This window comes from Plasmodium inui, assembly GCF_000524495.1.
Source record: "Plasmodium inui San Antonio 1 unplaced genomic scaffold supercont1.22, whole genome shotgun sequence".
Classification (NCBI taxonomy): Eukaryota; Apicomplexa; class Aconoidasida; order Haemosporida; family Plasmodiidae; genus Plasmodium; species Plasmodium inui.
The window spans coordinates 73,863-101,708 of NW_008481856.1; the positions used below are offsets into that span (position 1 = coordinate 73,863).

The following is a 27,846-nucleotide window of genomic DNA, read 5'->3' on the forward strand; positions in this document are numbered from 1 at the left end:
TCCAAAAAAAAGAAAAAAAAAAAATGCCGTCTTCGCCGAAGGGCACTCCATTTCGTAGTGCCTCTCTTGACATTGTTCTCCACTGCAGATACCGCTGACTAGCCATGCGGGGGTCTCTACTCTCATTTGGGTGACACAGCCAAGACGGACAGGACTACCACCCCTCCCCCCGTGTGTCTATCTGTGTGTCTGCCTCTATGTCTGCCTGTTTCCCTGCCTCTGTCCCTGCCTTTTTGTACACCACATGACCGTGTAGGTACCTATTGATGGCTTCAAAATCCTTCGTGTTTATATCGAGAAACTGATTAAGTGAATTGTGATACCTAATTGTTTCATTCGCTCTAGATGGAACTCCATTTGGGGGGAAGTGGCGAGGGGGAAGAATAGGAGTCAAGTGTGCCAGTCCTCTGTGAATAAGCGGATTTGACCAATGGGAGGGGCCACTTCCATTCGTGTCCCTGTTGATGACAGTGAGTGCTCCAGGCCAGTTGCTACTGTTCGCTGCAAAGGGGGTGTTCCCCGTTTTTACGTGAAGCGCACCCCAACTTGTGTCGCAGTGATTGCTCCCGTGCCCTCCTCTACTACTCCCTGTGCCTATCGCTAAATTGCTGCTCACATTGTGTACCTCATTTGAATGGCGTGAGCTGTAAAGCGGATTAACACGACAGGAGTTGTATTGGCGGTTAATTTGGTAGTCCCTGTGGTAGGCGCTGCTATGCCTCTTGTTCGTTCCGCCAATAATGCAGTCAATGGAAGCACCGCCCCGCTGTCTACCCGAAACCCTGTTAACCGCCATCGTGTCGATCGCTTTGTATATGTCCTCTTCTTCCTTCCCCCTCACTTCTACCTGCACAGCTTCGTCCCACATAGTCGTCTCATATGTTGGGACACTCTCTTCTTTTTTAGAAAAGCCAATGAAGCTACCCTTCTTATCTCCCTCAAAATGTGCATTATAAATGGCTAGAAATTTCTTAAAATTATCCACTCGCTCTTTATCGTATATACTTCCATAAGGTTCACCGTCCATGAGGATCTTCCCCCCAAAGTCAACACCTTTGTTTCGTTTGTCTGTACTGTGAAACTCGTATGTATCGTCTCCCTCGGGCACTTCCAAACAGGTGTGTTCATTCTGCTGCTCCTCTATGTGGTGGTCATTGCCTCTAATGCAACTAAGCATTTGATCCGTTTCCCCTTCTAGGCCCTCCCCATTCGCTCCCCCACCAACCCGGTGATAATAATACCTATGCTTGCATTTAGATCGAATCGTATCCTTAGGTAAAAATGGGTGATTCTTCCTAACTACACGTGTCATCTTAAGTTTGTCTTTTCTCTCCCAGGAGGAGTCGCTCGATGCGGTTGACCTCTTTCGAGGAGTTCGCTTCCTGCTCGACACGCTGCTGTCTTGGCGATAGGCTGCCTCGTTACACCCCCAGAGGAGAGGCGAACAGTTCATTTCGCCAGTCAACATTCTATTAAAATTTCTGCAACAATCGAATGGTAAATTGTAACATTTTTTCTTCCCTCTGCTAATGGAGTAGGTGGACGCGTCATCGCTTGGGGGGGTCCCCTTCCAGAAAGGGCTCTTCCATTCGGGGGATCCCCCCATTTGGCTGCGACACAGAGGAGGTTCATTTTGCGTATCCCTATTTTGTCCATTTTGCGTATCCCTATTTTGTCCATTTTGCGTATCCCTATTTTGTCCAATCTGTGTGCCCCCATTTTGTCCAATCTGTGTGCCCCTATTTTCCCCGTTTTGCTTCCCCCTGTCAGGCGAAGCGTCGCACCGTTGGGGTGTTCTCTCCAAAGACTGCCCTCCTCCATCCCACGGATCCGAGCCGCACTCCTCGAAATAGGTCTTGTAGATACACTCCTTAAGCTGACTGCACAAGGATAAATAATTTTCGTCCGATATAATCCCCCTGGGGGGGACAATACCATTAGGTTCTTTTTCCACTTGGGTTGGAGGCCAGATGGGGTTTCTACTGACAACAGGTCTTCCCTCCGACGTGGCCAGCATATTGCTGTAGAAGTAGTGGTAGTAGGGGTAGCTCTCCTTGGGGATGGGGGTGCACCTCTCGCTTCCAAAGGGTAGGCTACTCCAACTGATTCGGTTACTTCGCCCACTTCGGTTCATTATATTACCTCTCCCAAGTGTGTCGTTTCTCCCAACGGTGCCGTCTCTCCCCGCCGCCGCCATCCTCTCCTCCCTCCTCAGTAGCTCCAGAAACGTGCGGTTGCTTACAATGGTGTTGATTTTTTTGTCCTTGGTTCGGACTTTTCTCTTCTTAACCTTTCCTGCCTCTTCCATTTGCACACATTCGGCACCGCTGCTTACGACATCAACTGGTTTGGCCACGTCCTGCATATCACTCGTGTCTACGCTTTTGTCTGCGTACTGCTTTGGTTCTTTTTTCTGGCTCTCGGGTGATTGATTACGCTCCGAAGTACTGGCAGCCCCTTGTTGGTCAAGGCTAAACGTCCGCGCCTGCAGCTCGCTCATCTTCTCCTCCAAACGAATCCACCTCTTAATGGAAAATTTCCCCCTCTGGTGCCGCTTAAAAGATCTCGATTTTAACTTCTTCATGTGTCTCATCTCAGTCTTCATTCTGTTGTATAGCCTTCTCAAGTTATGTCTCATCTTCCTTAGTTCATGTGACTCCTTGGACTGATCATTTTCTTCAATCAGTCTCTCCAAATAGGTAACCCTATTTCTCATGAGCATAATTTCGTCTAGATACTCTGCATTTTTTAACTCAAGCTCGTTAACGTACGACAATTTATCCTTCAACATCTCTATAGTGTCATTTAGTTTTTTCTTTTCCTGATTTTTTCGCATCACCTCAGATTTTAACTCTCTGATTTCTTCGTATTGGAGATCCCCGAAGTCTAGCGACTCTCTAATTTTCTGCTTGAGTAATTTGTTCCTATCATCTAGCGTGTTCAGGTAATACTCATATCTGTCAATCAGCTTGGGAACATAATCATGAAGGAGACAGTTTATAATTTTAATGATGCTGTCTACAGAGCTGATGCCATTGGTCGTGGCAGCGCTGCCACGGGTGCTACTGCCCTTGTTGCTGCCCTTGTTGCTGCTCTTGTTGCTCTTCTTCTTGGACTTCTCCACCGTCCCTTCTAATCTCTCTATCATCTGCTTATAATATTCGATGTTCTTCTTGTTGTCACTTAAAAACTTAAAACGACGGAAGCTTCTGGAGCTACTCAGGAAGGTAGCAGCAGCTGTGGTAGTCGGACCCGTGGAAGTAGGACCCATGGAAGCCATAGCAGTTGTAGAAGTCGTTGTAGTAACACCTTCTTCCTTCAGCCTGTTTGGCCCCAAATCTCTGGAGCTCTTTGTGCTTATAGCAGGATTCAAGTACATACAGCCAATGTCAAAGGAGGACGTGTTCTGTTTCTTGTTCAACCTATTGGCTAGTCCTTCTTGAAAGAAATGAAAATTTTCAAATGTGTTTTTGGAAGAACTTATCTGATGATATTTGGAAAAAGTTTCCTCCCGTGTTAGGAAAGAACTTTTGGAATCGAATCGGGGTATATCTCCTGAGAAGCTATACCTAATTTTGATGCGTTCTTCGTTTGCTTTCATTTTCACTCCTATGTTTGGATCTTCCTTTGGGGATTCCCCCTTTCGTTTACCCCCTCCGCTACCACCTCTGTCTTTTGCTTCATCCCCCTTTCCCCTACCACCTTTCCTCGTTTTCCCCTTCCCGTGGGTCGTGCCCCTCCGCAGGGAAAGCTCCTTCTTTATGCTCATACCCTCCGAGTTGTACGTCTTCATCGTATGGGCTTTCCCGTTCACTATGCCGCTACTCTTACCGCCGCCCTTTTTTGTCCCACTTCTCCTGACCGGTCGCCCACTTTTCAACCCCTTTTCCAACTTTTTGTATATGCTGAGGAGGTGCAAGTCGCATTCCATGATTTCATTTCTCATTTCCTCCATTCTTCTGTCCTTGCACTGTTTTTTCTTCTTAATTTCTACGTTTCTAGTGTCACTCTTTTCCGTTCTCACTTCTTCTTCATCATTTAATGACACGCCCCTGTCCATGCTTCCCCCTATCACCTTTCTCTTCCCTCCATCATTCCCCAATTTAACGATTTTCTTACCAATTCTTCTGTCGAAATAATCAGACAAGGAATGCATATTCCCCTGTGTCTGTGCTCTTCTCAATTGGCTGCCATACGCAGTGGCGAAATCTGCGTGTGTTATATCACAATTGGATTCGCTTGACACTTTGGAAATATTTTCATCAGAATTTTCCTTGAAGCTTTTACTACCGCTTGTCTTTTCATCTGTGAATATTCCCAAGTTGACCGTTTCGTCTTTTTCGTCCAGACTACTCAGGGAGATCAGTTTATTGTTTTTCTCTCTACATTTTTTGACGAAAAACTTCACGTTATTGACTAGGTTCTTTAGTTTTCTGGATTTCCCCATTTTGCGGGTGGTATCGCGTGCGCTATATGTTATGAAAACGTGTGAGGCGGAGAAACGTCCACACGTGCCTTGTACGGTTGACTGGCGCGCCAACCGAAACTACACAACTGCAACGTCCCCAAGAGGGTGACACATATCAGCAAAAATCTTCCGGAGAATCACTGACAAGGAAGTTTGCGCACCTTTTTCGCAAAAAAAAAAAAATACCTCTTAAATGCGAAACATTTGATGGGCAGTTAAAAGGAATGACAATGGCAGGATCTTCCCCATCTGCACTGACAATGATTAGGCTTTAGAGGATTGTTTCATACACTGTCGGCCGCGCAGAAGCTGCAATTTATTTAAAGGTCTGTTTAGCTATGTCTAAGGGGATAAATCCAAAGCATGTGCAACATGACAGCCAGGCATAAAAACCAATAACAAAAGAGGGGGGGGCAAAAACGTGGGAACAAAAATAATGGATAAATTCGTGGAAGGCTAAAAACTACTAAAACAACGAAAAAAAAAAGGGGGAAATAACCATGCGTGGATTGGAACATGTAAGATGAAAAGGTGGACAAAGGGGTGCAACTTTAAATGCACTGAAAAAATAAAAAACGCGAAAAAAGTTTAAACATAGGGCAGTATATTTTCTTTTCTTATCCTATCACTGTCTGTAGGAGTAAATATACCGCGCTGTTCGCGCAAAAAGGGGGGTTAAAAAAAAACATACCCAAGGGTTGCTATTCGTACATGTACATATACACATAAACACGCAAACACTTAAAGACGCAAATAGACATATATACACCCATATGCCACGTTCAAAACTGTAAGACCAAAAGCCCCAGCCGTTTCAGCATGATGGTGTACACATAGGAAGAATAAAACTATCACGATGCTGAAGAAGAACATTCCCCTCCTGGCAAAAACGCTAAAACGAAACAGAAGCTGCTTGAACGAAGGAGGCAATTTTGTTCTACATTTATGCTCACCAAAAGGGGGTGATTAATTCCCCTTTTTTTTTTTTTTTTTGCACACTTTAAAATGGAACAAAATAGCTATTCGTGTTGGAAAAACTTTCTGAACATTCATGCACTTTTTGCTTTTTTTTGCACACGTTTAAAAGTGTGAAAAAAAAAAGCCAAAAGTATGCTATTAACTGGTACATTTAAAAATTGGGGTGCTTCTTCTCTCTTTATTAAGCTTTGTTCTATTTGTTGTAGCTATTTAGGGGTTCATCCTTCACCGCCATACTTTGCTGCCATACTTTGCTGCCATACTTTGCTACCATCCTTTGTGGTAGTTTTCTCCTACTGTCTTCTTTTTTCTTTTTCTTTTTTTTTTCTGTTCATAATTTTTGGTAAAAAAAAATTCTGAACAGGCAATCACATTTAGCTAACTTGGTACTTCTTCTTTTCCTCGTCAATTAGCTCGTTGGCCATCATCTGAGGGGAAGATTAAAAAAAATAAACATCCCCGCACAAATGTGCTACATGGCGACTACACTTACGGTTATGTTGCCTATTTGTGGTTTGGTCTGCTACGCGGGACTACGTAGGGGTACACTTTCATGTGCGCTCAATCTACATAGACGTGATGGCCACCCGCATGTGCAGTTTTTATACACTCACCATGGCCGCTACAAAGCAACTTTTCTCAGCTGCGTTTATTTTCTCCTTGGTATAATTCAAGCTGTCTTCAATTAAATCGTTCCTCTGTATGTCTTCTTCTATGAGGGCAGTTAATATTTCATTGTAAACGACGTCATCGTCATTGCTCTGGGGGGGGGAAGGCAAGGGAGAAAGTTTCAGTTGTGTAGAATTCGAAGCAAATGCGATTAAGCTGCACTGAATTAAGCTATGCACAGTGGACGCCACCACATAGATTGGCAAAGTGCGACCGAAGAGGGGCACCCTCCAAATGAGCATAAGCGTATGCAAAAAAAAAAAAAAAACAAACACATGTAACGAATTCACGTTCTCTCTGTTGTCGATTGCCCATACATTTGGAATATCCTTCACGTGTCTTCTTATGAGCATATTTTCTATAATTTTCGATTCGGTCATCCTGTCAGGGGGCAGCAAGTTGAAAAAGTAAAAAAAATGTGGAATACGAAAAGGCACATATGTCACACCTATGCACTCCACTTAACCGCAAAAAGCGGCAAATCAGCGATGACACAAACATACCACATGGTCAGGTAGCCAAACTGATGCATCCTTGCGTGAATTAACTCTGCTTTCTCCAGCATTTGCTCTTTGATGTCTTTTGGGGATTTAATAATCTGCAAATGATGGGGAAGCACATTTGCAGCAAATGTGTGCAACGAACGTGGGTATGAAAAACGAGCGAATGTGTGCACAGATGCGCGAACTCACTTGATCAATTTTGTTGATGATGTCATTCGGTTTGTACTCATCCAGTTTCTTTCCCTTGCCGCTGCGGGGGGGAGAGTTGGCATGTTCATATGGGTATAGGCACATGTATACATGCACAGATGCAGAAGCACATTTGCAAGCCCACGTCCATGTGCATGGAGGAGGGGGGGGTGAAAACACGGATAACACAGCGCTGCGCTCTTTATGGGTGAAGTACTTGTGGTAAAGCAAAAAGGTCGGGGTGCCCCTGCAGATTATCATGTTGGGCGCGTAGTCGTTCTTCTCTATATTGTACTTCTTCAGCTTGAGCTGAATCTGCAAAGGGTGCGGCGGAGAGGACGGGGGAAACAATACACATTAGGGAGTTACCCAATTGGGGGGATAAGCAGCAGGGTAGAAGCTACTGAGTAGAAGCTGCTGAGCAAACGATGCTGAGCAAACGCTGCAGGGCGCACGTCCTCACGTTGTTTTCCTTAAACAGTTTGTGTAGGGTATTTATAAAAGGCTTGTAGAGGAAGCACAAGAAGCAGGTATTCTCGAACAGAACCAGAAGTATTTCGTTTCTCTTCGAGTCTTCAATGATCTGCGGGAGGAAAGGGCGCGTTTTCGTGATTTTCTCCCTGTGCAGGGGTAAAGGTGTACCACTTTAGGGGGTGCCCAAAAAGGGTTGGCCCCGGATTAGGGCTATTTTCTGCCATGCACCCACTGGGGAACCTGTTTCCCCACTCCGTACCTCCTTCTCAAATGTGTCATGCGTCACGCAGACCGGGAAGTCACCCTTATTTCCTTCGTTGACCTTCTCGTAGTCTTCGCTGACTGGCGTGAAAAATGGCTCGAAGATGTCCTTAACCGAGTCGGCACTTAACTCCTCCTTGGTGATGTTTCTCCTGCGCCGCCCTTTGTACAAATAGCAAGCGTAATCTTTGCTTTCCTCATGGTAAGTATACAAAAAATTAATATTCTTCAGATCTAATTTTTCAATTTCGCTTTTAATTTCTTGGATTTTTTTTTTCTCTTCCCTCAGTTTGTTCTTATCTAAAACGAACAGCACGATGTTATCTAACTTATCGAAAATATCGTCTGATATTTCTTTCATTTCACTCAGGAAATAAGTGACGTTCCTTTTTTCGTTCCATTTAAAGGTAGCGTATCCGAACACACCCGAAAAAATTAGGGCACACAGGTAGATTTTTTTTTTCCTCCTATTGGACATAATATTGTTCTGTTGATACTCGGTGAAGCTGCCTACACCTCTCTGTGCAATTTTGCAAAATTTTATTTTTTCATTTTTCCCCTGTCTGGTAAAGGGGTGGTAGTAGTATCCCCCTGCCTGTGTGTAGTTAAGGTGGGAGACGTTCCTTTTGCTGCTTACAAATGTAAGCTTCTTCCCGTTCAGCCTAGGCATTTTACTCCATCCTTTGTTCTGTGGCCAAAGCGGGGGGCCGATGCCTGAGACTGCTGCGCGTGTAGCCGCGCGTGTGCTGTTCATATGCATCATGTATCTTTTCGCCTGGCGCTGTGAATTTGGAGGCTAGCATGCTGTCAGCTCTCATATGAGAAATCTCAGCTCTCAACTCTCAGATCGCAAATCACAGCTGTCAACCTTCAGCCCTTCGCGGGGAAACATTTCGACAACATCGCAATGTCATTGCAGGAAATTCGCCGCTCCCGGGAGCTGCGTCGCAGAAGTGTGAGGCCTTCCAATGGGGCCCATCTGGCGAACGTGTGAATTTGACATACTCGTCACTCAACCAATGGGAAATTATTTTTTTTTTTTTTTTTTTTTTTTTTACAGCATAAAACTGCGTATATTGGAACCCGTTCAACGTCGTATTTTTTTTTTTTTTTTTTTTTTTTCCATTCAGGAAAAAGGGAACTCGTTTTGCATTGTTCATGGGCGCAGTTACTCCAGTATGTTTCCACGGGGCGAGTGCTCATATCGACATCTTTGATTTTTTTTTTCTTCCACTTGGTTTGTTTTCCTTGTTATCATTTCGCCACTGATGAAGGGTCTTCCCTTTTTTTTTTCCCCAGCGATTCCGCTGCATCGGTCAGGAAGTTCAACAAGAAAGATTCCCCTCCAAAAAAAAGGGTATTCTCAACAATCGAATGAGAGAAAGAAGCGAATTAGAAACGAGCGAATGGGAACCTTTCCGGAGACTCAGCACCATGGGGGCAATTTAAGAGGTACACTTTGAATAAATGGCTAAATGTATGCCACCGCGCTCAGGGTTTCCATTTTTGCACCAAGCGGTGAACACAACATTACGACAATGTGTGCCCCATTTGTTGGGCCTCCACAAAATTGAAGAGGTGTGAATGCGACGAATCTGTTTGGTGAAACAACATTTGTAAAGTGTAGCAGCCCAAATGGGGAACCATAGAATGTGTTGGGGGGGGCCCTCCTTCTCGATTGTGCAGTTCGGACTGGCCAAGCAGTTCGTCTACATTGCTCACCCGTTTGACGAAATTGCCAAACCGCGGACTCATTTTTTTTAAGGGGACGCTTACTACGAGCACATTTTCTTCCCTTTTTTTTTTTTTCTTTTTTGTAACACCTCGAGGGGGAAAAAGGGATGCACATTTAAACGCGCATGTAAATTTGTTTATTTTGAAAAGAAGCGGTTAAGTTAGCGCTGTGGCGTGTGTAATGACCGACTGGGGCGAAAAAAGGAGAAAACTGATTATGGTACACCTCCGCAGTGTTCGCGACTCAGGACAAAAAGGGTGGAGGATACGAATGAATCATCCCGCGTGACGTTTTCAATGATCGTGTGGCGAATCCTCCCACCTGCATAAGTGTGTATGTATTTTCCCTCCCTTTTTTTGTTTTTTTTTTGGTAAGCCCTTCATTTTAGTATTAACACGCCGGACACATTTCGTTCAATCCATTTTTCCTTCCTCTCCTTGGAGTTTATCTTTAAGTAGAATATGGGTTCGTTGTTGTTTAGGCGGTTGTCTGCGGGGGGAGGGGTGCGCACAGGTGAGTTGCGGACGTGAGTTGCGGAGGTTAATTGCACAGGTGAGCTGCACAGATGAAGCGCTCGGATGGGGATGAACGCGGGAGAGAGCGTCCCCCTCCGTTCGCCTACCCGTTTTGTGCATATTTTTGTATATGGGGCACTTGAATATGTGGAAGTTGGAGCTGTGGTGGCGGTGGACGCGGCCTTTGGTGGGGTCAGCGGCAGGTTTGGAAGGGTTGGAAGTTTTGGCAGGTTTGACAGGCCTGGAGAGGGGCTTCGCCACGGGTGAGCTCTTGGTGAGGAAGTACACCTTGATGTAGGGCATGGGGCAGTAGAGGTACTTTCTTGTTGACTCCTTTATGAGCATGTTTGTGGCGTCAAACATGGCGCCCTCGATGAAGAGTCCACCCACGAAGTAGCCGTCCTCCTTGATGTCTTCCTCGTTGAAGTAAGGGGAAATTTCGTACTTGAGCTTGACGTTGTTGGCGTCGATCTTCGCTTCGGTGCACATCTTTTGGCGGATGGCCAGCATGAGGCTCTGCGTGGAGGGGAAGCGGCGAGGTGAATCGTTAGGGCAAAAGTGTCGCGTGGGGGTGAATAGGCTATAAGGTTACAAAGCGGAGGGCAAAAGGGGCCGCTTAGCAGCCGCTTAGCAGCCTCTTAACAGCCAATTAACTGCTATTCCCTGGAGAACCCACCCTCGGGGACATGAAGGCGGCCAAGTTGAAGACGCGATTATCCAAATGGGCGATGTATCTGTTAAGGTAGGAAACCTTCCGGCTAATCAACTTAGCGTAGTGAAAAAGCTGCAAATTGGTAAAAAAGGAACAGGCAATCCATCTCTTCGGGACACACAAATTAGAAAGCGAATTGTAAGTGGGACAGATTTTAGTAAAATTCATTCTCCCCTTGACAAAGTTAATTATTTTGGTTAAGTCATCATATATGGTCCTTAGGAGATTGTTATATTTGTCTGTTTCCATTTTGAGGAAGGTAATGATAGAGCAGTTTAAGTTATTCACAAAGAATTCGTTTAGCTTGTTGGCATCTATGAATGGAGGAAGGAGCTGGGTCAAGACATGAATGATGGAGAAGATATGCATCTCTGACTTGTCCTTCGTTACATTGTATTCTAGCTTCTCCAGATTCTTCAAGATTTTTAAATTATAATTTTGCAGATATAGTGTATTCAGAGAGGGGTGTAAATTGAAAATAGAAAAATCGGTTATAAAATTTAAGGACTTAACATACCTTAGAAAAAGGTTCTTATTTGAACTGTGAGGACAGTAGTAGTAGCTGTTATATTTGTATTCATTGTTGGAGTAAATGACCTTCTCATTTATGTATTTGTTGAGAATGATGTTAAAGCATCTCTGGTCCGTTACGTCTATTATGGTACCACCGTAGATAATATTTCCAATAAGGTAGAGCAATAGATTTATGTCTATATTTTTGTTTCTAAAAAATTTGATGATGTTTTCCTTGGACAACTTGAGATCGATGTCGGTGAACTCGTAACAGTTATTAAATGCTTTGCTCTTGAATTTGCTTCTCTCTTGTATGAGTGCGTGGAAGAAGCAGAGGCTGAAGTGTAGTTTGTTCATCAGGATGTTTTCGTTTTCGCTCCTTTTTTGAGGCCTCTTTTGGGGCCTCTGTTGGCCGCTTTTTTGCTTCCTCTTTTCGCTCCTTTCGTTTCCTCCCCTAGGTAGATTCTTATTCCTTTTTTCCGTTCCTCCGCTCGGGGGCCCTTCTGAGTTATCCCCTTGGCCCCACTTGGTGCCAACGTCGACGACGCCTTTGCGCGGGGTTCCGCATCGGGGGAGCCGTCCACCGTGCGGATCGGACGGTAGGCGATTCGCCTCGTCATCCTCCGCTTCCTCATCATCCGCTTCGTCTTCCTCATCATTCGCTTCGTCTTCCTCATCGTCTTCCCCTTCTTCCTCCTCTGCTTCGTCCTCCTCTTCTTCCTCCTCCGCTTCGTCCTCCTCTTCTTCCTCCTCCTCCTCCTGCGCGAAGTTGGTGTAAATGTTGAGCAACCCCGACTTCAAATTGTGGACATTCTCGAAGGTGATCTTCACACAGAGCTTGAGGAGGTAGTCAGGGAAGGACTTCACCGAGCTGGTGCTGATCCAGATTCTGAAATCTGGATTGGAGTACTGGATGTTGCAGGCTTCGATATATTTTTCAATCTCCAGAATGAGATGGATATTCAGGTGAGCATTCTCGATTAGTACCCAGAACCCATTTTTAATGGAATCATTTAAGATCTGCAACAGGTAGTTTTTGTCGTTTTTGTTATAAATGATTAGATTATTCTTTCCAGTAATCTTTTCATTCAGTATCATAATTTCGCTAGCTGTGCTTAGCCGGTTTTCAGACAAAATGAGGATCAATTTATTCTGGGACGAGTGTTCGTAGCATTTGTAGAGATCCTTCGCGTAGCTCTGAGATCCGATCTTCAGACACGCATCTACATAATTGTTCATGTTAAGTTTGAGAATGTCAAAGCGGAAAATTTTAAAAATAATTAATTTTTCGAAGTCTGTTAGCAGATGCTTTAAATCCTTGTGTTGCAATATCGTGTGGTCTGTCTTGATGCTCCTGAATAGATGTTCATACTCGTTGAAGGCCTTTTTAAAGAAGAGAAAATATTTTTCCTTCCTGATTAGCTTCTTCACGCTAAGGTACTCCTTGGCGCTTAGCCAGGACAGGTTTTTCGTTTCGAAGTTGAAGGTGAATTGGGCCTCCCCTCCGTTGGAGGTACATCCATCAGTGGCACCTCCACCAGTGACACCCCCACCAGTGGGACGCCCCTCCTCTGTGCCCCCGCCCTGGAGCAGCACATTCCCCTCGCAGGAATTCAAAAAGTCGTCCTTTTCGCTCCTCTTGGGGAGTAGGAGGTACTCCTCCAGGGTGACGCTCACCAGATGGTTAGCATTCATTTCTGCATTGGGATCTCCCCTTGTCCTCTGAGTGGCGATAGCCTGGGAATTACTGGAACCTTCCTCCGTTGCCTGCGGGTCGCATCCATCCGACTCGAGGCTGTGAATGGATACGTCGTCTCCAACCGTCTGGAGGTCCTCCTCCTCGCTGAGCTCATCCATTTCGTCGTCCGAAGTGACGAGTTCTTCCCCTTTGCCCCCGTCACATGGTTGCTTCGAAATGGAAGAGGAATCCACTACCACTACAGTGCTGTTTTGCAAAACTTTGTCAACATTTGGCTTATCGTTCCGCTTAGATTTCACCTTTCGGAAGACTTCATTGCGAATGTCATCCCCCTTGGGGTAATCATCATACACGAGGAAGTAATAATCGTCGTATTCTATCTCACCCTTGTATATATTTATCATGCACACAAGGTAGAAAAAAAAAATCTGTTGGTGCTTCTCAGAGAGGGTCCTAGAAATCTCGTAGTGGATTTTCCTCGTGAAGATATTTAGTATGTCTTTTTTTCTTTTATCGAGCAGTTTGTTCTCCTCCGATTTGTCAATGCTGATATTTAGGAGTTGCACAAAGGATAAAATGGAAAAATTATACATCGGATTCAAAGTCACTAAGTTATTAATGCAGTGATAAATAACGGAGATGTGCTCTGACATGCTCATATAATTTTTTCTAATTTTGGCAATTTCTAACTTATTCATTTTGTATTCTTTCATTTTTTTTTTATTTTTTAAGAATATCTTGTTGGCGCTCTCGAAGCTGATGACAATATCGTCATCACTTAGAATGTCTTCCTTGTAATTTAATATGTGTAGGATTTCTTCTTCTTGATTTACCATCTGTTTGTTCAGGTCGTGTATCTGATGAATGAGTGCGGTTCTATTTTCATTGGTTGCTCGGAAGAGCTTATCGATGAGATTTGTCAGGAAATACTCTTCCAGTATGTCTAGGTTTATGTTGAAATCGATTACGTTGAGGTGATTTTGCGTGTTGTCGTTGAATTGGGTGCTTCCGTACACGATGAAGTAAATGTTGAAGGCGCTGTCCACGGTGATGATTTTGTTGTTGAAATTGACGCAGTTGTTTTGGGTCAGCGTGCCGCTCACTGGGGGTGCTGTCGCTTTGTCGGATGTGTGCACCCGCTCTGAATTCGCCGCTTTATCTGATGCGTCCATCCCCTCCGATGCCGCCGCTTTCTCTGATGCGTTTACTCCCTGTTGTGCCGCCACTTTCTCTGATGCGTTTACTCCCTGTTGTGTCGCCGCTTTCTCTGATGCTTTTCCCCTTCCCTGGGGGGGATCCTCGTCCGAAACGGATTCGCGGTTCCGCGCAGCCTGGTTGGTGTTGGTACCCGCCCGCTCGCGTCCAAAGCTGAGGAGAGTTTTGGCAATTTTGTAATTAAATAGCGCGTTGAACAGAACACTGGAGTCGTCGTCATAATGCGTGAAAAGGATAACGTTCCCCAGATGCATGCCCCTTTCTATTTTGTCTACAAAGTTGGAGCTATTATTTCGCAGGACCTCTACGTCCCTGTTCTTATGGTACATTTTTTTCAGAAAGTTGGTGACGATGAAATGCGGGTCGATGAGCAAGTTGTACTTAATGCTGTTATTCATGATGACGATGTTTTCGAAGTAGAACCTGCTGTTGGTGAGTCCATAGGAGACCCACTTCTCTATGTTAATTTTGGACTCCAGGAAGGTATAGATGGAGATATCCTTGGTATGTTTAATGTGGTGCCTTCTTAGAATTTCCTTCACTTTTAACTTAATGACTTTGCGGTACTCGTATGGAAAGTAAGACATGTAATTGATGAGGGATGACACGATGATGCAGTCTCCAATCAGTAGATCCCTTTTTTTTTTTAAGTTTTTTTTTTTCTTGTTCCATTTGATTTCTTGCTCCAGAAGACAGGACAGGATCATTTTGGATCTTTGAATTCTTTGTTTGATGTTTTCTATTTTGTCCACAAGTTGCTTCTGTTTGATGGTAATTTCCTCTTTCTCCTTCTCTATGGTACACAGATTATTGTTGACTATATTTAGCTCTTCTTTGCATGCATCGAGGTAGGTGAGTTCTTTGTTTATTTCGTTTTCTAAAGTCATGACTTCCTCCTTCTTCGGTTTCAGCTCCTTGTTAATGATAAAGTAGTGGTAAATGGCGAGGATCCATTGACACATCGTTTCGCATGCCTTAGACGCTTTTCTCACAAACTTGGGGTTAAAATTTTTATTCTTAATGAGTGGAGAAATCTTTGTGATCATTTCTTCTTCAATTAGATTCTTATCGTAATTCTTCAAATTGTCCAGAAATACCTTGGAGTCTCTAAAGATCGTTTTCTGTGCTAAGATCCAATAATTGAGCGTTTTTGGTCTGATTAACTTCCCTTGCAGGTATTTTTCGTCTTCCTTTAAAAATGTTAAGATGCACTGCATAACCATGACGACAATGGAGGGGGGGTTAACAAAGGCTTTTAACTCTCTGAGGTGTTCTACTTTCAATTTGTTTAAATTGTTTAGGGATTCATTAAGGAGAGCAAAACTTTTTGTTATTTCTTCGTTGACTTCATTTTTTAAATGTGTTATGTTTTTTATCTTTGTCTTCATTTCGCATTCTTTTTTTTTGATTTCTGTCTGTTTGATGTATGCCTCTTTGGACTGTCTCTCCATTTCATTTACCTTTTTCTTCATTTCTATGTTTGTACTGTTAAGCACTGGTTGCATATTTAGAAGGTAATTCTTCATCGTTTTGATGTCCTGCTCGCATTTGTGCAATTTATTCAGTGCCTTTCTGTAGAGGTCAATGTTGATGTCGAATTCTTTCCGCTTCACGTTGTAAAAGTAGTCAAAGTAATGGAGAAAGTGGACATACTTGTTTGAGTTTACGCAGACGTGGACCTGCTTCTCCTCTTGATACTTCTTCGCCAAGTGAATCACTTCCTTGTGGATGCGGATGAACACCTTGTCCTGGACGACTCCTTCGAGACACTTGAGATCCTGGTGCGGGTTCACCACCTCTAGGTCGATGGAGGCCAGCGTCCGCGGGGGGGCGGCGCGAGAAGCGGTAGCGATAGAGGAAGTGGGGTCGTCTATCGTGTTAGCGGCGGTATCTACCGTTTTAGCAGCGTTGTCTATCGTGTTAGCGGCGGCGTCTATCGTTTTAGCAGCGTTGTCTATCACCCCAGTTGGATCTCCTATCGTCTTAACCGACTTCTCTACGCTCCTGGTTGGCCCCTCCCCCTTTGTGAAAAAATTCTTTGTGATGACGTGGAGCCCCTCGTTGTTGTCCTCCTCGAAGTAGATGATGCGGGAGTTTTTGAGGATGTACGGGAACTTCAGAATAGCGTCGGAGCTTCCGGCCGAGATGTTCAGACTGACGTGAAAGCACTTTCGAATGGTTTTCTTGTAAATGCTGTAAATGTTGGTCAAATTCCTAACGACGTGCTCCTCCTCACATTTATTCTTACACTCACTGTATATCTTCTTTAAGTTGTCCTCATTGTAGAGGAGATAGCTGTCTCCGTAATTATAAATGTTATTCAGATTTTCCAGGACAAAATGGAAGCTGCTATTTTCATCATTGAGATAGTAGACACACTGTTTTTCATAAATTCCGCAATCGAAGAGGCATCTCTTGATTTCTTCTACAAATTGGGAAGCCTTACTATTCTTGTTCAGCTCCGACACGACAAGCGTCTTGTTAATTATGAATGCACAGATTTTGTTTACCTTCCTCTTCACCGCGTCGTTAATGCCGATACAGAGGATATGCGAATTCTCAGTCATAAACGTTTTGGTTATCTTGCAGATATAAATGAGGACATTATCGAATAAGATTATATTAATCTTCTCACTGTTGCTGTATTCGGATATATATCCGTACACACAGTTGTAGAGGTCGTTAAAATCGGAGACCTGCTCGTACACATTTTGATACAAATTGAGGAAATTACAAAAGAGGAGTCCATTATCATACTGACTGGCAACTTTCTCATACTCCTCCTGAGGGAAGTATTTTCTAAAATTTGTCTTAACAATTTGGTTACATTTCTTTTTCGCATCTTTCGAGAAAAAACTTTCCTCATAAAGGGCTTTATTTTCGTACAGAAAGTATAGAAGCATTTGTTCCTTCCTGAGGTTGATATTTTTGGACAAATAATGCACACATTTGTATATATCTCTCATATTATTTATGTTAAAAGAGTGTAGGAAGATTTCCTTTCCCTCTCGATCTTCCACATTGTAGAGGTAGTAACTCTGTTTCATTGATTTCACTTCCTTATATATATCTATCTGCATCTCCACCAAGTTCCTAGCCAGACTTTTTATATTAATATCGTAAATGCTAAACATGTTCCTCAAATTGCAGAAAAAAATATCAAAAATTTCCTTATAGTTATAGTTATTGTAATAGATAATGTTAAAATTGTTGTACAATCTTGAACTATGTGTTGTGTTGGTATACGCATTGTTCATCGTCGCTAGACAGGTCAAATCTTCGACGTATTTTACCCCTAAATTTTTATCGATAAAAAATTTATAATTAAACAGCATGCGTAGAAACTCATGAGAGGATAAGTAGTGACTCCTCTGTATTGAACCCACTTCCGTTTCTATGTTTATGTCGTCAATGTAGAAGACGCAGATCCTGTTGTTCGTCGTTCCATAGAAGTTACTTCTCCGTCTGGTCAACTTAGACTCGATGTAATTCCTCACGTGGTTACTTGTGGTGCTATACGAAAAATAAAAATCGACGGTGAAAAACTTATCCTTTGACATCACCTTGTTTAGGTAGTAATCTACAGTTAGCGTTTTCCCTATGTTACTACAACCAGATATGATAATGCTCTTTTTATTTTTCATGAAGATATCTATATTGTAAAGCATCGACAAGTGTTTCTTCTGTTTTATCATGATATCTGTGTTGCTGAGGCATTCGTCCATCAGGGTAAACTTATTCTCTTTGTTGTTTAGGTGGCTCATCACGTTTTTCTCATATTTGAAGTAAAAATCGAACAGGTTTATCCTGAGCTCCGCTTCTGCGCGGGGCTTGGCTGTTCTGGTTCTCCCTTTGGGGGACTCATCCAGGTGGGAGATGTGCAGAGAGGTGGAGGGGGGACGATTGTCGGCACGTCCATCGGGTTTAGTGTTTTGTCTACCACCGCTTTGTCCATCGCTGCCTCCCCTACCACCGCTTCGCTTAACACCGCTTCGCTTAACACCGCTACACCCCCCCGCCAGGCCGTACACATCGTTGTAGTAACTCACGCTCTGCAGCACGTCGTCCAAGCTACCCGAGGCGTGCTCGTTAAGGTACTTCTTCTTTCTGCGCCCTCCCCGCCGCTTCAAGTACCTCTCGTCGTTGCTCGAGTTCGAGTCGGAGCTGCAGTTCCCGTAGCACTTGCCAGAGAGCCACCCGTGCTCGCCCTCCCCCAGACGCGGGTCGTAGCTCTTGAAGAGATTCCTGCACTTGCGAGTGGTACGCAGGTAGTAGTCGTACATGCTATTAACGTTTTCGTAGTGACGCTCGATGGGATCGTTCCGGTCGTTGTAGATGTCGACATCCGAGGGGGCGTCGCTGCTGAGGGATTGGAAGTCACTTGCGCAATCGCTGCTGTGGGATTGGCAGTCCCCTTCGTAATCACTGCAAACATCCTCCGCGTTGGCGCTGATAAGGGGGGTTTCCTCCTCCTGGTTGCCTGCTCCACTGATAAGGGGTGTCTCCTCCGCCTGCTGCTTGACCACGCCGCTGATCGAAGTAGCCAAGATGCTGTCCCTATCAATGGTCTCCGCCGCGTCCGGCCCGCTGCTCTCTTTAAACTGACGAACATCTATCAGCCTCCCGTCGAGGGTCTCAAACGTTAACTTCAAATTATGCCTCACAATTTGCTTGCAAAGGAAATCGTTAAAGATTTTTCGGCCCCTTTTGTACGTATTAGAACCCACACTCCAGATCAAAGAATAGACAAAGATAGATGTGATGTATTTCTGGTAACTCTCATTCTTACTGGAGTCATTAATCTCGAAGGAGCAGTAGGAAAATAAGCTATCAATACATTTAATAAAAGAAATGCAATAATAGTACTCATTAAATGTATACACAAATAAGTTGTTGATACTGATGAAGAGGAGAGATTGGTAAAAAAAGACGATAAATAGATTTATCAAAATGTGCTTATGAATGGCATCGAAATTGGTTGTCAGTGAGTTTACATACGAACAGATGTAAGAGGCGATATCTAAATCGTAGTTATTTAAAATGATCAATCCGCATCGGCTTACTGTGGCCATAGTGATGTCTTTCAAGTCATACGTCTCCATTATAAAGCGAGTATGATCATAAATTGGGATGATGTCACATTTGGACAAGCACAGAATTTTTGATTCATCCAAAACGGAATTAAGATTCTCTATCCACAAGGAATGCAAATAACAATCAAAGTAAATAATGTTAAGGTAATCACTCCTATTGAAGGTAGAATTTATCTCTATTATTTTTTTTGTTAATATTCCATGAACCCATTTATTTGAAACCTCTTCATAAAAACCCAGCATGTCCATCTCCCGTACCACGTTGGCATTTATAACATAGTCATTCATTTTTCTTTTTATTATCTCCCTATCGTTGATGGTGTTTATGGTTCTGCTCAAAATTTTATACGATGTCGTTTTGGAGAGTGGGTATGAGAGGAAGAGAATGCCCGTGTGAAATTTTATCATATTGTACAACTGAATAAGTTTGCTGACGTACCTGTCTGTGCCTACGTAATTCAACTCTAGCATCTTCTTTTTTAACATTTTTTTTAGATAATCTTCCACGATTTCTTTTTTGCTTAGAAATAGTTTGCTGCCTTGATGATTGTCTTCCTTGGCTGGTCCCTTCCCTTCATCGGGTAACATCTCCACGCCGATCTTTGGGGAATTTCGGTTGTCCTTTTTGCACGTGCGGGTGGGGGCGGCCATTTCGGAATGGCCCTGTTGGCGGTTTTTCGTGTGGTCTCTCCATTCGTCTCTGGCGTCTCCTTTCGTGTTGTCTGCTGAGCCGTCCCGAATCTGGGGTTGCTCCCCCTTCCCCTGATGCTTATCACCGTCATGGTGCTGCTCGGCCTGATCGTTCTTCTCTGCGTCATTGCCGTTTTCGCCGCCGTCCCTGCCATCCCTGGCGCCTCTCTCGCCCGGGTCGCTCATCATATTGCAATAAAAACTCTTCAAATACATGAGTATACTATTGTCGTTGTTCCTCTTGCTGGACAGGATGCACTTCAAGTCGATGGCGCCGCAGGTCTTGCCGGACGGATTGAGAGACTGATTATAAGCGTAGAGCTCATAGAAGATGTTCTTCATAATGGTGAGGAAGATATAAATGTCATTTCGGACGATGGAGGGCATTATACACTCGATAATAGCGATGAAGAGAAATTTGTACTCATAGAAAATGTTCTTGTTATGATTGTTGTTGTCCTTGTCGACGATGATTTTCCCCATGACGTAGGTTATCTTCTTCACCGTTCTCAGGTCATATTTGTAATGTTTCTGGGGGCTTAAATTATGCTCACATAGTTCGAAGAGGAGGATAATCTTTTTTGACAAGACCTTACTGTATTTGTACCCCTTGGAGTAGAGCATTACCTCCACGATGGTGAAAAAGTCGGGCTTAATAAAGTGGAAAAAACGGAACAGGGCCTTAATGTTATTTGGTAGTTCACTCCTTCCTTTGTAAAATGGGTTTATGATGATAAAAATGTTAAACTCTTCGTTGATTTTTATGTACTTCCCTTCGAAGAAGAGCATGTTTTTTTTGCTCACGTGGGTTCGGCCAGCAGCGTGGGGTTTCCCAGAAAGGTGGGTATTCCCAGTTAGGTGTGTTCCCCCCCCGAGTGGTCCCCTTTGTTGGGAGATGCACCCGCCAGTGTGTCCTTCAATAGGAGATTCTTCACCTACCTCCTCGGCAGTGTCCCGCCCCACGTCACTACCCCCTGGGTGTGTAATCTGCGCAAAGCTGCCACCACGATGGATGCCACTCCGGGTGAACTTCCTCGACTTGGCACTGAACAAATTACACAGCTGCTGTGCCAGCACGCTGAGGGCCTCTATACTTATTCTGTTAAATTCGTCGAAGCAGAAAAATATGCCATTCGTGGCAATTCCAAAGAATAAATTTTTCAGAAAGTCAAAGTTGATATTACAACTGCAGTTGTAGACGAAGTAGAACTTCCCAACGAATTTGGAGAAATACTTTGTCGTCTCTGTCTTCCCTGTTCCAGCCAACCCCACAGAACATACACCCAACTTCGAGCTATAAGAATGTAAAATCGATATGAAGTATTTATTTATCAAACTGGTGAGGATAATCTTATTGTCATTGTGGATGTATTCGTAACCATATATATAAGACTCGTTCAGATATTTGATGTACAAATTTTTGTTGTAGTAGAAATACTTGAGCTGTATTAACCAATTGAAGTTATTCACATCATTGACTCTCTTTTTTATTAACTCCTGTACTATGTCTCTGTTGTGAACTAGCGATATGATGAGAGTGTGTAAGAGGACGCTCTTCTTCTTGTCTACTTTGTTAATTATGTTAATATATTCGTATAACTCTTCATTCAAGATTTTTTTGTATTTACTCAGGTTGTTGTATTTTAGAAATAGTTCTACGAGGTTCGACCAGAAGAGATTCTTTATGATCAGTACGAATTGGCTGTTCTTGTTCAGGGAGAAGAGGACCTTTTTGTTCACCGAGGGGAGGATGGCGGATGAAGGGGACTCCCCGGGGGGCGAATCAAGCGGTACACCCCCATTTTGGGCGGCTCTCCCGTTGTGGGTAACTGTCCCGTTTTGGGCACCCCCCCCGTCGCGCGGCTCCTCCCCCTCATCGGCCATGCTCCCGCTGGACGAAAAACTGCTCACGGAGTCTCCCGAGTTGTAGTCATACGACTTACACTTAGAGTAACTCTTAATGTCATTGTTGCTCTTGAGGAAGTCATCCTCCTTTATGTCCATCAAATTTTTATACTCCAGAATGTTGTCATAGATTTGTTTCTTCACGCTGAAGAACATCTCCTTCTCCACCTCCACCAGGATTTCCGTGATCTCTTTTTTTTCAATTTCAATTTCGTTGCAGAGAAGGAGTTCCTCTCCCCTCTGGGACTGAAACGCCACGATGTGTCCATTCACGATCACCAGCTTGTAAATGCTATTAAAAATTTTAAAAAGGTAGGTGTTTATTTGGTCATTGATATTGGACGAGATCAAATTAATCAGATCGTCTGTGCTGAGGAAGTAGAATCGGTTGAAGATCTCCCTTTTGAGGTCTAGGTACTCATTGATGCTTTTTAGGAGAAGGCTTAGGTTACTGTAGAGCTCAGCTAGCTTCTCCTTGGTGTCCTTCCTGGCACAGAACTTCTCCAGCTTCTTGTCTTCCTCTATGAGCTTGCACAGGTTGAGGAAGTTGCTGTAGATGAGCTTGTACCTGTCGCGGCAGCGGAAAGGGGGAAAATACGAAGAAGGAAAAATGTGAAAAAGTGGAAAAAGTGGAAATATAAGAACAAAATTCCAGTTAACGACGGAACAACCGGGCGCACCGCCGTGAGCGCACCGCCGCTAACTCCCCTCTCGGTGCCCACTTTTTGGACTCGTTCGCCAGCTGCTTCGAAATGTCCGTCAGCACGAAGATCCGACTCAGGTACAGAAACAGATTCTGACTCTTCTTCAAGGTGTGAATAATGTTGTTCGCGTTCATCATCATGTTCTGATTGTTAATTATGTCGATGTGATAAATCTCGTAGATGTTTATTATGAGCAGATTTTGATTCATCACCAGATTTTCCTCTATCTTGGTCAAAATTTCGTTCATATTGGAGATGATCCAGATTTTGTTATTCTCCTCTTGCTTCATTTGGAACTCGATTTTGCTGAAGTTGTTTTTTATCTTACCCAAAAACTGGGAGGGAAAAGAAAAGGGGGGTATATAGCATCGGAAACCCCGAAGGAAAAAAAAGGTTTTTTACACGTAAATGTGTATGTGTACAAAAGGACAACGTGAAAAGGTCTGCGTCTCCTCTTAGACGGGGCAAAAAAGGGGGAGGCTCTTCTCTCCCTTTTGTCATATACCCCCTCACACGGTTCCCCATTTCGGTATGCACTTCTCCCGCCTTACCTTCTCGATGGCATTCTCTTTATTGGCCTTCTCACAAATGTTAATGATGCTCGTTATTTTATTGTTTATGTTCAGCTTGAGGAGATCGTTAAATGTGATCGTGTTGAAGTCGATGTTGTTCTTCTCATCAATAATTTGGGCAATCTGGGGTAGTGGAAAGAATGTACAGATCAGTTTGGGAGTGAATAAGGACGAGGCCCTTTACGGTACATTCTGGTATCCGCGCCTTCCTCACGCGGAGTGTATACACTATGAGTATAACCCGGGAGCTGTTCGGGGTCGTACCTGCTCCTTGTGCCTCTCCTTTATGCTTGGCTTCCTCAACGAAATTAACAGAGACACGTATGAGTTGAAGAAGGTCAACTTCTCGTTCATCTTTTTGATTAGCCCATTCTTGTTTTTGTAGTACTCATTAGCGTGTTTGTTAATTTTGTTCATATTTTTCAGAATCAAGTTAAAGTCGTCTTCTATTTTTTTGTGGTTAAGAGAGTTTATTTTTTTGTCGAACCGCTCGTCCATCGATTTTATGCTTTTGTATATGATCCAAAAGGTGTAATACAGGTTTAGTTCCTGAGTAGGTGAACAAGCGGGTGCAGGTGAAGAAGCGGATGCAGCGGGTTTTTTAACATTATATCATGTGGCTTTTAGGGAAGGTCAATCTAATAAGGTGCAACATAATGTCTGTCGCTTCATTGGAACTACGTAGGAGAGGCGCTTCGGGGCAGACGCTCTTCCACGCCCTCTGTCTATGCCTCTTCCCATGCCTATGTGTCTCCCTCTTCCTATGCCTCTTCCCATGCCTACGTCTCTCCCTCTTCCTATGCCTCTACCCAGGCCTCACATTTTGAATCTTGGGAAGGATGGAAAAATCGGATATTTCAATGTTGAAGAGTTTCTCCCTGTAATTTATTTCCTTGGACTCTTTGATGAGAACGGCTAGCTGATTCTGGACGGTCAGAATAAACTTGTTAATGCTGAGATAGTTGCTCTCGTCGTTGAAGCTTCTAATCGATTGCACATTTTCCTTCATCTCAACAATGCTGCTCTGGAACTTGGATTCGTCATTTATGAGTTCTTCGAGGAGAATATTTTTCTGCTTAACTATGTGTTGGTTAACTTCCTTGACAATTTTTTCGATCTTGCTGGGCCGGTTTACTATTTTCCAGTAGGACAAATAATCATCGTTGGAAAATTTGTAGTTCAGCTTGTTCAGGCAGTTAAATAGGACGTTGATTTCTTTGATGTCGTGGGAGATGAAGTCAAGGCTCTTCTTCATGTCTTTTATATACTCCTCCTTTTCGTAGATGTCTTGAATTTTGTTCGTCTTTTTTTTCAGCCTCACGATGATGGAGTTGTAGAACATGAGGTTCGACGTGTATTTCTCTTTGTATCTGCGGTGTGGAAGAGAGAAGCAGTTGCGGACACAGTTGCGGACACAGTTGCGGACACGGTTGCGGACACGGTTGCGGACGTGGTGTCGCAGGGGGGTGCATCCCAAATGGGAGTCTTTTTCTGACCCCACCCACAAATGAAAACTACTCAACCGAAGTTGCAAAAAATTGCAAAAAAATTGCAAAAAATTGCAAAAAATTCGAAAAAAATTCTCTAAAAAAACTAACCGCTGGACAATGATGTTGGTCAAAGCCTTGATATAATTATTAATCTCATTTATGATAAAAAGCTTGATATCTTTGCATTTGACGAGAAAGATGCCCAAGTTGATATTATCCTCGATGGTATCATTAATGTTCTGTATCTTCTCAAGATTCTTGTAAATGATATTTTGAATATGCTCTACACTCGTATTGATATCAATATTTCGGATGGCCTCATTAACATTGAAATTCAGAATGTCAGCATGCTTGTTAATTTTTGATAAATAGTTATCTATCATATTTTTTGATTCGTGAAAAATGTGTTTTATGTGTAGTAATTTTTCACATATAAATTGGTCACTTTCTTTGATAGATTTGTAGAAAATGAATTTGTCATTTTTGAATACCTGTGGGATTACTAACTTTTCTATTTTTTCTATCTGCTGATATTTTATGAGGGTCGAATATATCAGATCTTCCAACTTTTCGAAGAAGGAGAGGGGAGTGTTGTCTAGAATAAATCTGGAGTAGTCAAATTTCTTGGTTACGTTAATTACGAATATGGGCATGTAATTTTTGTTTTTCTTGCAGCTTATCATGTTTTGCACGAACATGTTTACAAACTCGTCCATGTTGCTAATCAGCATTTCGTTTATTCTCCTTTCGATGATCAACTTGAGTATGTTGAAGAAGATCCTTATCTTAGTGTATTTAAACGTTTCCGTGGAGATGTCCTTAAGGTTGTAATTGCCCTTAGTGCAATTCTTCAGGTTCTCCTCGATGATCGTCTTCATGTCGTTCATCCAGGAGCTGTTCACGCGTTCGAAGGACTGCGCGGCGGGGGGGAGGGAGCACAAAGTTGGCAAGCAGGTGGGAATGAGCTGCATATCAAGCTGCGTATGGCGCATACTAAGCTGCGTGTAGCTCATACTAAGCTGAGTATGGTGTGTACTAAGCCACGTATCGTGCATACGAAGCCACGTATGACGCATACATACGGGGTTCCCCGTTCAGCCACCCTGCAGAAGTCGTGTTTCATCAATTTCGCCTCGCCTTTTTGGGCACTCCCCTTTTTTTATTTTGTCTCTCTCTCTGTGTCGCTCTCTCTCTCATTCTTTCTCTATCTCTATCCGTCTTTCCATCTCTGCCCCCCGCGTACCTTCAAAACGGACGCGTTCTGCGCCTGGAAAAAGTCGTTCATCTCGTAGGGGCTCGAAATGGTGGTGTCAAATATGGATATCTTAATCAAGGCACACTTGTTTATAATGCCCAAAAAAGTCCTAATGACTTTCTTATTCTCCAGCAACACACACTGCTTAATGATATTCTTCTTGTTCTCGAAATCGTAGTTGTAGTATTTTATTTCCTTCTTAGCTCTGTATAACTGCTTGGGAAAGTTAAAAAATTCATTGCTGCAAATTCTTCTGCCTAGCCATACATTACAAAAAGAGTTCAGATTGCTCGCAATAGATTGCACATCAGTGGCATTCTTTATGATTGAATTATTTTCTGCAATTTCGTGGACATCGTTCAGTATACAATTGAAGTGCGCAAACTTGTTGTCAATTTCTGCAAAGTACAGCTTTCTCTTCAAGCTGGTAGATCTGTTTTTAATGGCGTTAAAAATTTTCTCTGCGTACAGTATTGGATTTTCGCTAGTAAAAAAAAACTGCATTCGATGAATTTCGAAAAATTCGTTCGATGTTTTTTTCTTTACCCTAAACAAGTTGGACTCATAATTATAATCATAAATGTATATGTCGTCAAAGACACTTTGAAATATGTTCTTCTGTTTTGAGATAACTCCTTTCGCCTTAAACGGAACGATGTTCCTTTCTTTTTTGTTTAAATTTTCATGATTTAACTCCTTTGCTGACTTGTTTTTTTCTACTTTTTGGCTCTTCTCGCCTATTTGGTCCTCTGGAATTTCCTCCTCCTTGAGCTCCTTCACTATTTCGTCTATCGTGAATATATCGAAAGAAGAGTCCTCATAGTTTAGTATGTCCTTCCATTTGTAATTAGCTTCCTCCGAATCGAGGAGTCTCACTTTGTCATTTAGCGCATCGTATATATTGATGCTTTTATATTTCTTCTTTATCTTTTCTATGGTGATAAATCTGGGCTCCCTTTCCCGTTTGTTTTTGAACGGCACAAAGAGCTTGCATTTTTTTTCCTTCGAGGAGAAGTCCCGGTCGTAAATTTCTTCCACCTTGAAGATGTCTGCGTTGGGGTGGATTTGGAAATTCACATGGGGAGGTACACATGCGGAGGTGCACACGTGAAGGTGGACACGTGAAGGTGCACACAGGGGCGCAGTGACTCCATCGGGTATCTCCCATCAGCTGCCTTCCATGAGATGCCTATTTTGCGCCTCCTGCGCCTATCTACCTGTCTGTCTACTTATCTGCCTAGCTACCAAATATGCCTAACACCCATCTGCTGCCTTTCCCTTTGGGCTCACCTTCATCGTCCTCCCTGTCGTAGCAGAAGTTCTGGGCCGACAAGTAATTCTTTTCTTTGTCCTTTTCCCTGGCCCTTTTCTTAGGGCTGCTCCTCATTAAATTCTGCCGTTGCGGGTGGGAAGTTCCAATTTGCATGTGCACATTGTTTCTTTTTAGGAATGCCCAAAGGGTAAAGAGGGGCAGCTGACGAAAGTGTTCCGCACTAACACGTGTGATTAATTTCTGCCATCCTGGCTGCACCCCTTATAACGATCTTTATGTCTCCCTTCCCTTGGCATTTTCACTTGGCGAAAAGTTACACACATGTATCTTCACACAAATATGACCATCTCCCTGCCGCGATGGTGTATGCCCCCCTTTTTTGTTACCTTCAAATTGTCCGAGTCGCAAAAAATGTTCGACAAAAAAACATTCTGCTTAATCTCAATATTTTTTGCGCTCATCTTTTTGACATTTTCATGCAGATTTTATCTCAAGTTAGACTTGGAAATAAAAAAAAAAAGACAAATTAGACGCTACAATTGTGGAATAAAACTGAATGCATTCTTTTCACATAAATCTCTTTTTCTCCCTTTTGAAGCATTTCGCCTAGCCTCATTCGTGGCGTGTTAAACAAGGCAATTTTTTGCCTGAAGGTTAAGGTCATAATGAAAGAAAAAAAAAAAAAATAGCCAAATAGCCATGTATCAATGCAGCGAAGGGAAGAAGGCAGGTGCCCGACACATTCCGCTATAAATCCCCTTCCCTTTCGAAAATGCGAATTCGCTTTGAATAATAATTGGTAAGACAAGTTTGTGCTTCACCCGCTTCTGCCCTTTGCGGAGAGCTTAAAAAGGTGTATACCCCCGCTAGAGGAAAGAATAGTATGAATACGCTCGGGAAGTGATATTTATTTCGCGACTTGAACATGTGGAC

General features: G+C 43.2%; 3 protein-coding genes across 3 annotated transcripts; all 3 read right to left on the minus strand.

The window, feature by feature from the left end:
* Positions 1 to 154: 154 nt before the first annotated feature.
* On the minus strand, positions 155 to 4,447 carry C922_04340 (hypothetical protein; the record flags this gene model as incomplete). Its single annotated transcript, XM_008819923.1, has 1 exon — positions 155 to 4,447. The coding sequence occupies one exon, from the start codon at positions 4,445 to 4,447 to the stop codon at positions 155 to 157; it is 4,293 nt and encodes a 1,430-aa protein (XP_008818145.1).
* Positions 4,448 to 5,820: 1,373 nt separating this feature from the next.
* C922_04341 (hypothetical protein) lies at positions 5,821 to 8,212 on the minus strand (the record flags this gene model as incomplete). The annotated part of the gene is made up of 8 exons (XM_008819924.1): positions 5,821 to 5,874; positions 6,061 to 6,207; positions 6,433 to 6,496; positions 6,619 to 6,713; positions 6,808 to 6,868; positions 7,025 to 7,122; positions 7,271 to 7,390; positions 7,541 to 8,212. The coding sequence occupies 8 exons, from the start codon at positions 8,210 to 8,212 to the stop codon at positions 5,821 to 5,823; spliced, it is 1,311 nt and encodes a 436-aa protein (XP_008818146.1).
* A 1,444-nt stretch (positions 8,213 to 9,656) lies between these two features.
* On the minus strand, positions 9,657 to 27,374 carry C922_04342 (hypothetical protein; the record flags this gene model as incomplete). Its single annotated transcript, XM_008819925.1, has 11 exons — positions 9,657 to 9,766; positions 9,900 to 10,308; positions 10,469 to 22,187; positions 22,342 to 22,658; positions 22,875 to 23,018; positions 23,160 to 23,444; positions 23,716 to 24,265; positions 24,494 to 25,299; positions 25,629 to 26,689; positions 26,931 to 27,033; positions 27,300 to 27,374. The coding sequence occupies 11 exons, from the start codon at positions 27,372 to 27,374 to the stop codon at positions 9,657 to 9,659; spliced, it is 15,579 nt and encodes a 5,192-aa protein (XP_008818147.1).
* Between the last annotated feature and the right edge of the window lie 472 nt (positions 27,375 to 27,846).